The 15,353-nt window shown below is 30.6% G+C and overlaps 2 protein-coding genes and 1 long non-coding RNA gene across 4 annotated transcripts; 2 read left to right on the top strand and 1 right to left on the bottom strand.

Annotated features, from left to right (window-relative positions):
• The first annotated feature begins 1,962 nt into the window (after positions 1-1,962).
• Positions 1,963-4,531, top strand: LOC114935339 (uncharacterized). Its single transcript, XM_029308155.2, has 7 exons — positions 1,963-2,277; positions 2,363-2,789; positions 2,899-3,041; positions 3,144-3,279; positions 3,464-3,574; positions 3,771-4,078; positions 4,271-4,531. The coding sequence occupies exons 1-6, from the start codon at positions 2,156-2,158 to the stop codon at positions 4,002-4,004; spliced, it is 1,173 nt and encodes a 390-aa protein (XP_029163988.2). The 5' UTR covers positions 1,963-2,155; the 3' UTR covers positions 4,005-4,078; positions 4,271-4,531.
• A 2,199-nt stretch (positions 4,532-6,730) lies between these two features.
• Positions 6,731-13,757, top strand: Ir93a (Ionotropic receptor 93a). The gene is made up of 15 exons (XM_029308172.2): positions 6,731-6,865; positions 7,447-7,542; positions 7,946-8,095; positions 8,219-8,442; positions 8,682-8,846; positions 9,030-9,197; positions 9,491-9,724; positions 9,823-9,996; positions 10,937-11,155; positions 11,727-11,874; positions 12,083-12,434; positions 12,705-12,836; positions 13,018-13,175; positions 13,304-13,485; positions 13,620-13,757. Exons 1-14 carry the CDS (start codon positions 6,808-6,810, stop codon positions 13,399-13,401), a joined length of 2,376 nt encoding a protein of 791 aa, XP_029164005.2. The 5' UTR covers positions 6,731-6,807; the 3' UTR covers positions 13,402-13,485; positions 13,620-13,757.
• LOC146724729 (uncharacterized) lies at positions 7,432-14,861 on the bottom strand. Of its 2 annotated transcripts, XR_014923987.1 has the most exons (4): positions 14,821-14,861; positions 12,981-13,476; positions 12,098-12,297; positions 7,432-8,057 (listed from the first exon to the last, which is right to left on the bottom strand). It is a non-coding gene; the product is annotated as an uncharacterized LOC146724729 (long non-coding RNA). The 2 variants fall into 2 exon arrangements; XR_014923986.1 differs by lacking the exon at positions 14,821-14,861 and having other exon boundaries at positions 12,981-14,213.
• Between the last annotated feature and the right edge of the window lie 492 nt (positions 14,862-15,353).

Genomic DNA, 15,353 nt, shown 5'->3' with positions numbered 1-15,353 from the left:
ATAAATCTATTGAATTTCCTGAAACATATATATAAGAAAATTTTTTCAATGTGTGTGTACAATTATTTTTTATATATCATATATTAATAAAACGTTGTATATAAATATAATAAAAAAGTTCCTAAAAATAATTTACATGATAATAAGATTTATAGTAACATCTCTCTCTCTCTCTCTCTCTCTCTCATATAGTGTTTAAAATCAGTAATTAGGCATATTTATGTCGATTTAACTATCATTTCTCGCTGAGAGAATGTAAATGAATATGTGAAATAAATATTTTATTTTAGAATGTGAAAACATAGTGTACTATATTGTTACTATGTCATTCTCTACCTTTTTTGTTTCGAAATGTGTTCTCAGTATCTAAATTTCTTTGTCACGTGACGTGACAAACGTCACGTGACAAATGCATAGTAGTGGGAAAAAAAGGACAAGATCGTTAGATCCTCAGGTCAAAATTTCTGAAAAAACGTAGCCATCGAGAGTGAAACGTGTTCCACGTGCACAAAAAACAGGCAAATGTGTTTATCTCAACAAGGCAGATAAATTAGAACAATATCGCCGTAAATTGGTGTGCTTTTATATAAAAGCAAAGCATTAATTAATTATACACGAATAGCGTTTGTTCCGATCTTAATGGACATTATTTTTTGGTGTTAATTTTTTTTTCATTATGATTACAATAACGTCCTTACCTGAGGAATTGATAGTCATCATTCTACGGTACAGTGATATCACCATTAAGGACGTCATTAACTTTAACTGTGTCTGCAAGAAATTTTGGTGGGCAGCTAATTATCAACAATTTGAAAAAAAGTTTTCTCAGAGGTAATTTTTTTGTCTATAAACTTTTTGTGACTCCTAATTTTTATTAACCTTGTTCAAGACGCATCACTTCTAAAAAGAGTATATTTAATCAAAATAATATATATAAAATTATTAAAAATATAATATATATTTAGAACTAAAATTAATCAATACTAATAATTATATATATAATATAAAAATGAGTTAGAAAATAGTATAGGCTAACAATATAAAGCATTTCTTTCAATTATGTTCCATTTATTTCTTTTAACTATAAAATAAATAAATTTGGTTAAATTTAATTTTTTAACATTAATTAAAATTTTTTTTTTTAAATAGGTACTTACTATATAGCTATATACCTTATCTTTCTATGCCATGGCTTTTATTAGCTCATTTTTTAATCTATTTATAGTATAATTGATGGTATAATTTAAAAAGAAATATATCATATACAATAAATATAAATGCAATATATATAAATACAATATATATATATATACCCAGATAGCCACAGTAATTATTATGACATTATTTTGATGACAAATGATGCATTTTGACATCAAAATGATGTCATAATAATTACTGTGGCTATCTGGGTATATATATATATATATATATATATATATATACCCAGATAGCCACAGTATTTATTATGACATATATATTTTTTTTATTATTATATATATATTTTATTAATTATTATATATATATATATATATATATATATATATAATAAAATAGAATATGAAAAGAATAGTATTAAACGTTATAAATTTTGTATACTTATTTTAATATTTTAATAATTAATTTATTAACTGATTGTGTACACTGCTTTATAAATATGAAATGTAAAAATTAAATAATTTTTTATAATTATATAAGATTATAATATATGCAATGGAACTTTATCCATTACATTCACTATTCTGTATATTCTTATAGTGTAAAATTAAAAGTTAAAGATAATATATATATTTTATATTTGTTGTACTATAAACACAAAGAATTCATACTTTGACTGATAGTTAGAATATGTTATGTATTTTTAAAAAATGATTGCTCTGAAAATTTATTGCTGATGCAGTTGTACTCTTCATGGTAATTTTCAAAAATATAATTAAAATATTTTTGTTGCAATTTCAGATGGCCTACTGCGAAAAAATTTTGGAACCTGCATTTAAATCAAAATGAAGAAAAAGAGACTGAGGAGGAGCTGAAGATAAAAAAAAACGATTTTGTGAACACAGGCATAAATCATGCGAGAGAATTACGAAGTTGTATCTCTAACATATATCATGAATATAATTCCGGGGACAGAACAATCGATAATTTAATAAGATATATGGACATTATTGGTCGAAATACACATGTGAAAAAGATGCTTGATTCGATCACTAATCTTGAAAATTTCATAACATATTCTTTCTTCATTGATGAGATTAAATACTTGTGTGCACCTCCACTGTAAGATTCTCAATACAAATTATAGTGTTATTAATTTTGTAAACTAATGTATATTGGCTGCACATTTAATATATAAATTTTTCAGAACAATTGGTTCTGATTTAACCGAAAGATATTGCATTACACACATATTATACTATATTAGACAAGAGAGAGCAAGAAAAGGAATATTTTGCCGAAATCAGATTTTATTAGAGTGGCGAGCTACTATGGCGGCACAATATCTTCAACCAGAAAAAGATGTCTCTTATTCGCGTATAAAAGAATCATTAGATAGTATCACAGCAGAGGTACTGAATTATTTAAGAGATTTTTATCCTGATCATGCGATATTTTCGACGTCCAATGAAATTTTATCCTCTTGGAGAGAAAACCATGTCGACGATAATTACTGGAACGAATTAGAGGCAAATCAGATTAGGAGTATACTAAACGAATTTATGTTTGATGTATTAAACTTTCGCCTGTGCAACCCATATAATACAGATTTCGAAAATATGTGTATAGATTATGTAAGTTATTATAAATTTATAATATATTATAATTATGATCACACATAATTATGCTGATGGCATGACTATATTTTAGAAATATTCTTGCACTAATTAATTTCTGGTACAGGTCTTAAAATATAGATATGGTCAACAAATAATCTTATTAATAATATATCAGAGCTTGGCCAGAAGACTTGGTCTACGTTGTGATGTAGTAGTTCTACACGATAGTACACAATCCTGCTACTGTATGTTTTGGAAACCAACATAGTAAGTATAAAATATTACACTTAGAATTAGCTAAACTTTTCGGTATTTTTACTTTTATCATAGATACACGCTCATACATAAATAATTTGTTGTTGTTTCCAGTGCCGTCAATAATTTACAAAATGCAACATGTTTCAAGATAGGATTTAATAAATTCCCGGACTGTTTTGTCGATCAAACGTCGTTGTTCATTCAAACTTATCCATCTTTTGAATATGTCACATCAATGATCAGAAATGTGAGCAATTATTTATATATAGTTTGTATTAATTTTAACATTAATTAATATAAACTTGTAACTTTGACAAAATGTCATTGAAAGACATTTTATAAAACAGACTTATACATTTCTTTCATTTTTTTATTTGTAATAGAGTTCTATCAATATAACTTCTGTTCATGTTTAATCCCTTTTTTTTTAGGTGGAGACAGGGATATTTAATGCATTAGTACAGGATACATCTAGTATCTTATATTGCAGTGAAATGATTACATTAGTTAATAGATGGAGTATTCCCGGGATACATGACTATGTTAGTAATATACAAGCCTCGTATTTAATATGGATTAATATGGATAATAATAATAAAATAAAATCTATAAAATTCTTTTTGTCGCATGCATATAATTATATACGTATAATTGTCTATAATTTAACTTGCTACAAAAACTCCATTTCTTATTTGATAGAAACATATAGAAATTAAAGTTTGATCTTGTACTTTTCAGTTCAGTGTTCAGTTTGAATGTAAAGAAAGTAATCAGTTAAACACAAGAGTGGGTTTAATAAAATTTGCAATAGGAATGATAGTTGCACATGATGACTGTATAGGCGTAATAGTGGGATGGTACAAACAGTACGGTCTTGTACGCTGCAAGAGATATTCCACACATGGAATTCAGACAGAAATGTGTAATACAGCTTGTCCGTTTATACGAATTGCCATTGAAACATTATCGTAATATCAAATTTGAGAAGCAGCAAACAAATTATATAATTCTTACTGAAATTAATAAAATGTGTCACGTGGAAGAAGGTATAAATATTATTAAACATATTTATTTTTATTTAATATTATATTTATGTTTTATTCTATAAGCTTATTTTTTTGTCGACAATATAAAATAATATTTTATTTTGGATTATTTTGTTCTCCTCTTTTCCTAATTTATTTTTATTTATCTTTAGTTGTCATAAATTTATTTTTTATTTGTATTTCTCATTTTAGATGCTATAATTTCAACCACTCCAAGATTGATCAACAATTCCGAAATAGGACGTTATTTTCGTAAATTTGAGGGCATGCATTATGTACCAAATCAAATGCTAGAAGAATGTTATCCGCACGACGCCGCTATAACCAACTGTAACAGCTATCTGTCTCTAGCTATTAAGAGACCGAAGATTGAAGTGCAATTTTAAGAAGAAAATGGAGAATATTCCTCCATCTTAAGATAAAGATGTCTCTCTGTTGATGTCAAATTAATTATAATAAATATCTTCTTCATATACAATAAATTCTTCATATACAACATTAATATCAATTGCATTTTGCTCAAATTTCATCAAAAAATCAAAAAGAAGAAATAAAAATAGAAACAAAAACAGACGCAATAAATAATAAGAATGTAGATAAAGCAAGAAAAAACGGGACAGATTTATTTTATGATAATATACTTTATGATAATGAAAACTATTCTTTTTGCAAAAAATTCACAAGAGTGTAGAATATATATTATTGAAATATATTAACATTAGAGAATAACATATTTAACTTCAGAAAAACCAATAATATTAAAATGTAATATTCGTTGTTTATATACTACATGAGATTATTGTTAATTTACGCACAGACACCATTATATCTCTTCATTTCGACAAACTTTGATTTAAAATTTTCAAATATTCTTAAAATCATCATAGATTTCAATAATATAAAAATTTAAACATCGATGCTTTAGATTCTTCTAAATGTTACTCTACTAAATTGGATTTATTTATTAATTTATTTGTATAAACTGTGGAAAAAAGATCCGTGTAATATAATAATATATTTTATTATAAATTTTTAACATTATCAAAAAAGCAGATAAATATTGAAAAATAAAAAAAACATATATATATATATATATATATATATATATATTTGCGAATTTAATAATTTAACAAAAGGACTTAAGAAATATATGAAAAACATCCATGCAAATCGAAAATTCATTAGCCAACAAGATCGATAAATTATTCAATAAATTTATTATTATTATTATTAAATTAAAATGTTTGACAAACATGAACCAACATTAGCAATCAGAGAATCTTTCCATCATATGAGTGAAATATTTCGGATCTCGTAAAGCGATCATATAAATAGAGAAATGTTTAATAGAAGACGAATTTGGAATATACATGTAGTTGGTAGCCGGATTGAGGAAGAATCGATCGAAGTTGACTTTTCCGCAATGATTTCTCACACAACTCGTCCATTTGTAGGCCAATGATGCATTTCTGTTCAAGTCGCGATGAGATTCGATCGTTCCTTAATAAGTTATTCAAGGATCGACCTTTTTTCCCCTCCTCTCCTTTCTTTCTCGATACAAATTTAGATATACGATACAAGTCTACGAGTACAAGTGCGCACAGTCTACGATTACGATCCGGCTTGCGAGCTTGACGAAGTTCCGGTTGATACGATAATAATGAATCGAAAGTAATGAGCTCGTACATCATTGAACAATGTCCTCCCTTATATATCGATCGGTCGACGCGATGTGCTTCAATACTTGATTCTCACCGATGGAGATGATCTTCTCCGGCCTCTTCTTCGTCTGGATCGCAAATTCGGTTGACGCCTTCAATGACTTTCCGTCGCTGATATCCGCTAATGCATCGATGGGTACGGACTATTATTAAAAACTGCCACAATTTAAACACTTTCTTAACGAGCGAAATTAAATTGTGATCAAGCAATGTGCAAGTTAAGCTTCCTCTACGAGAAAGTCATAATTGAAAAACCATCCTAATTAGTAAAATAATATGGTAAGGAAATAATGTGCAAGTTACCAATTTGCATACCTTTTCACATAAAATAATTTTTTTAATGTCACGACTGTGTATTTTTTTTTAATCCAAATTTTATTCAAAATAAATCCTTTCACCGATCCTCGCTAAATTCAGTACCAAATATCCTTTAATGATCTTTTATTCGTGTAAAAAAGTTTACTCGCGATATCTCAAAATTTGCGAAAATTAAAAAATACACGTATCTTAAAAATTTATAATTTTATAAAAAATGAACCCTTTCACCGATCATCGCCAAACTCAATACCGACAATCCTTTAATGATAGTCTATTCACATCAAAAATTTATCCCGATATCTTAAATTTAAAACACAGTATGAATTTTTATAAAAATGACAGTAAAATCAAATAGTTTTTGAGATATTTAAATTTAAATAAAAATGGATGGGCACACATACACATGTATGTACACACACATAAGGACATTTATCAAAAATGTGATTTTTCGATGGTTTGGAACATTCTGAACACATTGGCACATAAATCTGAAAAAAAGGTTCACGAAAATAAAGCTTTCTCCATGAGGAAGCTATAATAATGTCGCATATGTATTAATAAGAAAACAAATTTTGTATCGTTCTAGCGGTCGTTATCGATAAAGGTTTATTCGACAATAAAGCAGAATATCGGGATGTTGTGAAAAACATTTACAACTTCATCGCGAACATTACAAAAGAAGACATACATATGGCTGACATCGACGTGCACATTTTTCGCGACACGAAGATTATAGATAATTTTCGAGGTAAGAGTGCGAATGCGCAATAATTTTTTAAAAAATAATTACACTACTTTGTGTTTCCTATTACATGTTATATAAATCTAGAATATTTCGGAGTATTGTATGGTTCTTGATAGATATTGCATGATACAATCGATATATAATCTCAAAGTATATTAGTCAATCAAATGTGATTCACCCTCGCAAAGTTTGTTATAGATAGATCGGATAGAAGTTGATCAATCTAGTTGAAATAAGATATTAATAAATTACTGCAAAAAAAATTCGTAATAAGGTACTCATCAAAGAGTTAAAAATATGAAATTACAGTAAAATCAAGGCAAAATTGTCGCCACTCGCTTCAATACGTTTTTTTCATATCAAAAAGAAATGTTTCAATCGCCTCTTTATAAAGAGATCCTGGATTTTTAACTTTATTCGATATATAAATTTATTTATACTTAAATTTAATTAAGACATTAAGTGTATATTAAATATGTAACATTAAAAATTTAATTTTATTTAATATATAATATTTAATACATTTTTAAAAAATTTAATATTATTAATAATTAATTTATTCTTTTGCTCTATTTAATATAAAGATTATACGGCGCTTCTGTCAGTTGCAACATGTCCTCAAACGTGGAATCTGCACAATATAGCTCGTAAGGATGAAATCCTACATTTAGCGATAACAGGTACGTATAAATGTAGATTTTCCTCAGAAAAAATGTGTAAAAAATTTTCTTTCGCTCATAAAGATACACACATTCAACTGTAATTATAACCGATGACTCACAATCAGAGATACGTTGCTCGCAAATGCTATTATCTCGCTATTTCAGTCGTTATCTATTATCTCATTCGCCACAGAGAGAGATTCTCTTTTACATCAGTGTGATACATTGAGCCTGATTTTAATTGCTTATTTTATATTATATTATTTATATTTTTGTATTAATATTATTAGAATAATTGTATTAATATTATTATATAATATTTATATCTTATTAGAAATCTCAATGTATGTGTTTTATGAAATAACGAATAAAATGTCGAAGAATAAACAGTTGTTAAATAACATTTGTTTTATATTTAAAGAGCAAGATTGTCCACGGTTACCAGATTCGGAAGGTGTCAGCATTCCTTTAGTAATGTCGGGCAAAGAACTGTCTCAGATCTTCTTCGACATCAGAACGACCGACGCTTTGTTCTGGAACAATGTCAATATATTGCATGACGATACCTTCGGTGACGTATAAATTTAATCATTAATCATCTTTTTTCTCTGTTGTTCTTTTCCTTTTTCTCTTTCGTCATTTCGCATTTCCATTACAAATTAAAAATACGTTTTTTTTTATTAACGCTTTGTAGATAGAGACACAATCAATCGAGTCACAAAAGCTATATCGATCTCGTTGCCAAACAAAAAACTCAATTTAGTCTCCAGATCGATATTTGAATTTAAACACGCCGATTCTGAGCGTAACAGAAGATACTACATAAAAGAAATGCTTGAAAATTTTCACGTGAACCAATTGGGAAGATGCTTCCTCGTAATCGTCACGATAGACGCAGCGGCCGACGTTATGGAAGCTGTAAGATGCGCAAATAAAGTCTTACTTGTCATTTAAATGTCTATTTAAAGTATTCAAAAATAAAGTAACATGTTCCATAATTTATAAAATTTATTTTAAATCTAAAATTTCCAATACAAAATTTTGTACAAATTATATAATGTGCTCTCTCTCTCTCTCTATTTCAAGCATGTGTCGTTTATCTACAATGGAAGTCTTACAAATTATGGATATAATTGATTTAATTTAATATTATTTAGGCAAAGATGCTGAATATGGCTCAACCTGACACTCAATGGTTATATGTTATTACTGATACCGTGGTAGGAAATTCTACAAACATTACCAGTTTCGTCAATCTATTGACGGAAGGTAGCAACGTGGCTTTCATTTATAACGCGACAGACAGCGATTCATATTGCAATGTAATCTATCTCATTGTTCTTTCTTACTTGATTACATATTTCAATCACCTAATATAAATTTGTGATTTAAATGGTCGAATATTGTCGTAAATTGATTAAGCAAAGAGGTCATCTTTTGCAGACAAATTGTCATTTTCTATTTTTTCTCGATGTACTTTTGAAGAAAAATTATTCCTTTTCCAGGACAATTTAATGTGTCGTATCCACGAGTTAATTATGGCTTTGGGTAATGCTTTGAAATTATCGTTGATGACCGAAATAGAATTATATAGTCACGTGAGTGATGAGGAATTTCAAATCATCCGATTAAGCAAGCGCGAAAGACGTCGAGAGATTCTTAAACTCATCAAGGTTTGTATATTTGACGACTATATAGCTTTTAGAGATGCTGATGACATATAAAAAATAATTTCTTGTAATTAGTAGCTTTTTTGAATAAACAATTTATTTGCATAGAGATTTATTTATAAAGAATTTGAGACTACATTCTTCTAAAATTTCAAGTGTAAATATATATGTAAATAATTATAATTAAAAATACATTTTAAGAAAAAATGGCTCAGAAAATATATGCAAAAAAATCGAATTTCTATTATCGATGATGAATTTTTTCTATTCATAGCGCAACTATTTTTTTCTCGCAGACGAAACTTGTCGAAGATACCTTCGCCACGGGCGGCATTTGCGGTAGATGTCTGTTTTGGCGAATCGCCTCGGCTATAACTTGGGGCAACTTCTTCACTCACGGCAAGAGCACCGCGCACTTGATCGATTCGGGATCGTGGATTCCCACTCTCGGTCTGAATCTGACAGATGTTATCTTTCCGCACGTCGCGCACGGATTTCGAGGGATCAACCTACCGATCGCTACATATCACGTAGGTGAACGCGGTGATAAATTTTCTCCCTTGATGATGATGATGATGATGATGATGATGATGATCTACACGATAAGCTCCGCGTTCCCTTTTTTCAGAATCCACCGTGGCAAACCATCTCCTTGACCAACTCCGGCAAAAAAAAATACGGCGGACTAGTTTTCGACGTTGTCAAATATCTCGGAAAGAAATTGAACTTTACGTATTCTGTGCTTAGCCCGGCGAGCAATCAGACCATCAAGTTTACTCGGAACAAGACTAAAGCCGATGTAGTAAGTTTAAACTTATGAAATAATTATTAAATAATATAATATAATATAATACACTTACTCCAAAAAACGGTACACTTAAATTTGGAAAAATCACCAAATTTCAAATGACGATAACTTTGTAAGTAATAAAGATAAAAAGGTTTGTAAAAAATAAAAATAAAGCTTGGAATCTCTAATTTAAGAATCTATTAATTTCAATACAGCGAGATAAATTTATTAAAAATGGCGGATAAGAAACCGAGAACATGCAAAATTGAAAAATAATGGTCAAGGTTGTCAAGGTACATGGCGTGAGTCAAATGTCGCAACTCAATGAGATAAAAATATATATTAGTACAGAGTTTCCCCTTTAAAATACTTTTTTATTCATCTCAATACGATGATTTTTCGCAAAGTTATTCATATTTAAAGTAAAAAGCGGCCTTTTTATTTAAATGCGAATATCTCAGCGAAAAATCATCATATTGAGATGAATAAAAAAGCATTTTAAAGGGGAGACTCTGTACTATCATATACTTTTTATCTCATTGAGTTGCGACATTTGACTCACGCCATGTACCTTGACAACTCGGACCATTATTTTTCAATTTTGCATGTTCTCGGTTTCTCATCCGCCATTTTTAATAAATTTATCTCGCTGCATTGAAATTAATAGATTCTTAAATTAGAGATTCCAAGCTTTATTTTTATTTTTTACAAACCTTTTTATCTTTATTACTTACAAAGTTATCGTCATTTGAAATTTGGTAATTTTTTCCAAATTTTAAGCGTACTGCTTTTTTTTAGAGTGAGTTTATAATAATATAATTATAACTTATGAAGAGAGAAATAGTTATTTTCTATCGTTTCACAGAATGCAAATTAACATTGTATTATTATTATTATTATGGTAATTATTAACTGTTGTGATTTTTGACGAGTGTTTCGAATATTTCCATAGGTGTTAACGGCGTCGACGAGAGATATGCCGCCGGAAATAATAGATATGGTCGTCGGAAAAAGAGTTCTCCTCGCAGCCTGCGCTTATACCGTGAACGATATCGGAAAAAAAGATATCAATTTCACCCTACCGATTTTTATACAGACATACAGTTTCTTGACCGCGAAACCGGGTCAACTCACGAGAGCGTTGCTGTTCGCTGCGCCCTTCTCCAAGGAGGTAATTTACATTTTACATTTGTAATCAATTAAGTTCGCACAATGCTACATCATATGAATGCAGTGCAATGAATAGTGCACTTAAAAATTGCATTACAATCGTATTGCAATTGTAAAAACTATATATGCTAACGCGAAAATAATAAAAGTTGAAACTAATGACTGCCGGAGCAAGACTCGATATAAATCTATATTTTAATATAAATTAATATTTTATTATAAATAAGTAATGTAAAGAGTTAAATACAAGATAAAGTAATAGAAAAAAATTTCTAAATAAAATTTTAGATACTTGTTACACTTGGTATATTTGAATTTGTCTCACATTATTAATAAAATATAGTGAAGTTATAGAAAAAAAATATAATAACGTTACATTATGCATAAATTAAAAATATATAAACATGGGATCTTTGTAAGGCTAAATCTTTTTTTTTAAATAGTAGAGATTTATTATCGAGATCGGATAGTTGCACCGATCAACTTGCTTTCTAGCACTCGGTTAGGTCGATCTACTTCACGCGCTTGTAACAAGCGCAACGCGCCTTCAAGAGGGCTAGTTTTACTTGCAGACATGGGCCTGCCTGGCAGCATCTATTATTATAATGGGCCCGAGCTTGTACCTGATTCACAAGTACAGTCCGAGCAGCACGAAGACGTCGGGGCTGAACTCGTCCTGGCAATGTGTATGGTACGTCTACGGTGCCCTTCTTCAGCAAGGTAAATACCATTTCACTTTTATTTTCATTCCTATATAAAGTGAGAGACGAGTCCTCACCAAGTCATTTTTAATTTAAAGATTTTATCATTACGAATTCTTTTTCGACCAATTTTTATCGAAGAAAAAAATCTCGACGCTTTCACATTTATTTGAAAATTAAAGGACCGTGTTCTTTGGGGAAAAAATAAAACACATGAATGCTTTTAGGAGGGATGTACTTACCTCATTCCGATAGTGCCCGCTTGCTGGTCGGCATCTGGTGGTTGGTCGTGATGGTTGTGGTGGCGACTTACTCCGGAAGTTTGGTCGCATTTCTGACATTCCCGAATATGGACTCCGCCATCCTGACTGCGAATGCCCTCATCGCTAATAAGAATAGAATGTCCTGGGGCTTTCCTAATGGCAGCTATCTTGAGGAGTATCTGAAAAATGCAGAGGAGGAGAAATATCATATTCTGCTGAAGCGAGCTAAAATTCATAACGTGACGGAAGAGGCGGAAATGCTCAAGAAGGTAAAGGCGGGAAAGCACGCCTTAATCGATTGGAGGAGCACATTGAGGTAATCTTACAACTCGCGAAGTGGCTATTTAAATGAAAGTTCCCTGTTAATTGCTTCCGATATACTTGTGCATCCTTGAAGACATTTTTTCGAGAAGAAAAATAACATTATATGTATATGTAAATGTTACCAATTTTAGCTTATTCTATAAATAATATCCTAAAAATGTATAATAAGGAATAGAGCTATTTAAAGATTTAAATGCCTCAGTTTATTATACGCGTATAAATTAACCTGTTCGATAAACATAACAACAATTTGTCCAAATAGATTCTTGATGAGAAACGATCTGTTGTTAACCGAGGAGTGTGCTTATTCTTTGAGCACTGAGGAATTTATGGACGAACCAATAGCGATGATCATTTCGCAAGACAGCCCTTATATAAAGATCATCAATGCAGAGTAAATTAATTTGTTTATTTTACCATATATCATATGTAATTTTACATATACATTTTTTTCGCAATCAATCTGCAGAGATAATTTTCTCGCGAATTTTATAAGGATCGTCGAGAAATAGTAATGAAAATTTCGTATAATAATCACCTGATGACTGTCAATTTGCAAGAGTCAATTCTTGCAGGTTACATCGCATGCACGAATCTGGATTGATGACCAAGTGGATAACGGAGCAAATACCGACGAAGGACAAATGCTCGGACATTTCTCTGAATCAAGGTGTAGACGAACGTAAAGTAAACGTGACGGATATGCAAGGCATCTTTTTCGTGCTTTTCATGGGTAACGTGCTTCTTTCTTTACTCCTCGCAAGCACACATTCCACGAGTATTATTACAATATTTATCTTGAGAAATTTATCTTAAGAAAGTAAGTATATGTTTCTCCTCTCATTTCGCTTCTTTTCTCAGGCGTGACCGGATCGATATTTCTCCTTTGCTGCGAGTTTTTCTGGCACAGACATCAAGTGGCAAAGCGACGTAAATTGATTCAACCTTTTCTCTCCTGAGTTCGATCCAGTATCGGAATTAGATGTAAACGCTATCTTCTTCTATCTCTCCTACCAAGCAGCTTCGCCGCGAACCTTCGTAATGTAATTATATAATAATTATTATCGCTTATCCCCTAGAGTTAAAATTACAGGGATGCGGTTCTCGCATGCTTATAGTGATGGATGATGCGATCGCTTTCAATTACACTGCCTCTATGATACTTTTTTTGTTACAGATTCCTCGATGTAGGATGAAACGTTCGAGAAAACGATGTTCGAAATAGATATTACCGATAAAAACACGTGTAATAAAGTTGTACAAGTTTTACCCTCAAGTCAAAGAAACTCGGATAGAATCAACAATAGAAATATGATTTTTTGGCCTTTTAAAAAATATAATAAACATAAAATAAAAATATAATGCAATTAAAATTCTATATTTTATCCAAAATCATTAAAGTCTCGAAAGTGTCAAAAGAGAGCGCACAATTAAAAAAGTCAAAACTGTAGCAGCTAATTCTTTCATTGCACAATTATAATCGACTGACAGATCCATCTCTCTCTCTCTCTCTCTCTTATCGTGTCCGCAAACGGATGTCGATAATTTAAGTACCGGTCGGAGCGAATCGGACATCAAGCATCATCATCATCATCATCATCATCGACTCGTTCCCTTGAAATTATTCCGATTCGATATGCACGCTCACCGAACACTCGGATACAGATATTAATATCGCGAAGAGGGACACAGAAATGGATAGCTAACAATAAAATCATATCAAATGAATCAATCGTTCTGCACCAAATTAAACGAGTAAATAATATAGGTGTCAATTAAAGAAAAGCGCTTTGAATACAAATTGAAACTCTTTATAATTAAACATAGTTTAATCCTGATAACACAAACGTTTCGTATGTTTAATTAAAGAGTTTAAATTCGTATTCAAAGCGCTTGTGTTTAATTGACACCTACTATAATTGCTCGTTTAATTTGATCCAGAACGAGTAATTACTTTGCTTTGCAATACACATATTCCTCTTTCATTCTTTTAATAAAATCATCAGTTTCGAGAGGTCTCGAGAAACGAGAGGTGGTCCGAATGAATATGCGAGAAGAGAGAATCGGTGTAAATTGCTCGACGAAGCAATTCTTCTGGCATTGTTAGCGCGGCGGATTCCTCGCACACAATTAAGCAACCACCCGTGGCGGGTAAAAGTCACCGGCGTTATTACATAAGGCTCGAACTCGCGATCCTCCCACTTGGGATCAGTCGAAAGCGGATCCTCGCCTCGCCTTCACCGCGCCTTCCTTCGTGCCGCTATCTACTACCGTTATCGCGGTGCGATAATATCCGCATATTTTCGAAGATTCGTGATCTGCGAGGATCGCGCCGATTGATCAAGGGAAAGAGAGAGAGAAAGGAATGCTCGGCTCACCCGATTAACAGGGTCGACGCACCAGCGAATAATCTGTAAATATAAAAAAAAAATTATTTAACAATCCCTTTAATTAATATTTAATTATTATATTAATTTTAATTTTTTTATTTAATATTTAATTAATATATTAATTTTTATTTTTTATTTAACATTTAATTAATATATTAATAATTAAAAGAGATACAATCAAAGCGCGACACGTCGATTTACTTTATGAAAGCGATTAAGCAAGAATCGCTGAATTCTTTTATTTTTGACTTTAATCAACGGTATTAGAATATTTAAACTTGATGTCGGAATAATCATTTCAATTTATAAGGAATATTAAAATTATGTAATAGCGTCCTTCGGCCGGTCATTCACTGGTATATTTATTCTCGTGCATAGAGATACACATAACACGAGTATCATTAGATTGCGTGAATAGAGAGAAAATAGCACGTACGTAAATCATAAATCAATTTACACACAAACACACACACACACACATATATATATATATATACAGCATCATATGCTTAGGATCTCGT

This window comes from Nylanderia fulva, unplaced genomic scaffold, assembly GCF_048542155.1.
Source record: "Nylanderia fulva isolate GAGA-0341 unplaced genomic scaffold, ASM4854215v1 Scaffold12, whole genome shotgun sequence".
In the NCBI taxonomy this organism is placed as follows: domain Eukaryota; kingdom Metazoa; phylum Arthropoda; class Insecta; order Hymenoptera; family Formicidae; genus Nylanderia; species Nylanderia fulva.
This window is presented reverse-complemented; position numbering and strand designations above follow the sequence as displayed.

Coding starts and splice junctions, on each gene's coding strand:
- LOC114935339 (XM_029308155.2), top strand. CDS start 2,156: ATGGACATTATTGGTCGAAATACACATGTGAAAAAGATGCTTGATTCG. Junction 3,042..3,143: donor ATGTTTTGGAAACCAACATA/GTAAGTATAAAA, acceptor TGTTGTTTCCAG/TGCCGTCAATAATTTACAAA. Junction 3,280..3,463: donor TCACATCAATGATCAGAAAT/GTGAGCAATTAT, acceptor CTTTTTTTTTAG/GTGGAGACAGGGATATTTAA.
- Ir93a (XM_029308172.2), top strand. CDS start 6,808: ATGGCTGACATCGACGTGCACATTTTTCGCGACACGAAGATTATAGAT. Junction 8,443..8,681: donor CGGCCGACGTTATGGAAGCT/GTAAGATGCGCA, acceptor AATATTATTTAG/GCAAAGATGCTGAATATGGC. Junction 9,725..9,822: donor TACCGATCGCTACATATCAC/GTAGGTGAACGC, acceptor CCCTTTTTTCAG/AATCCACCGTGGCAAACCAT.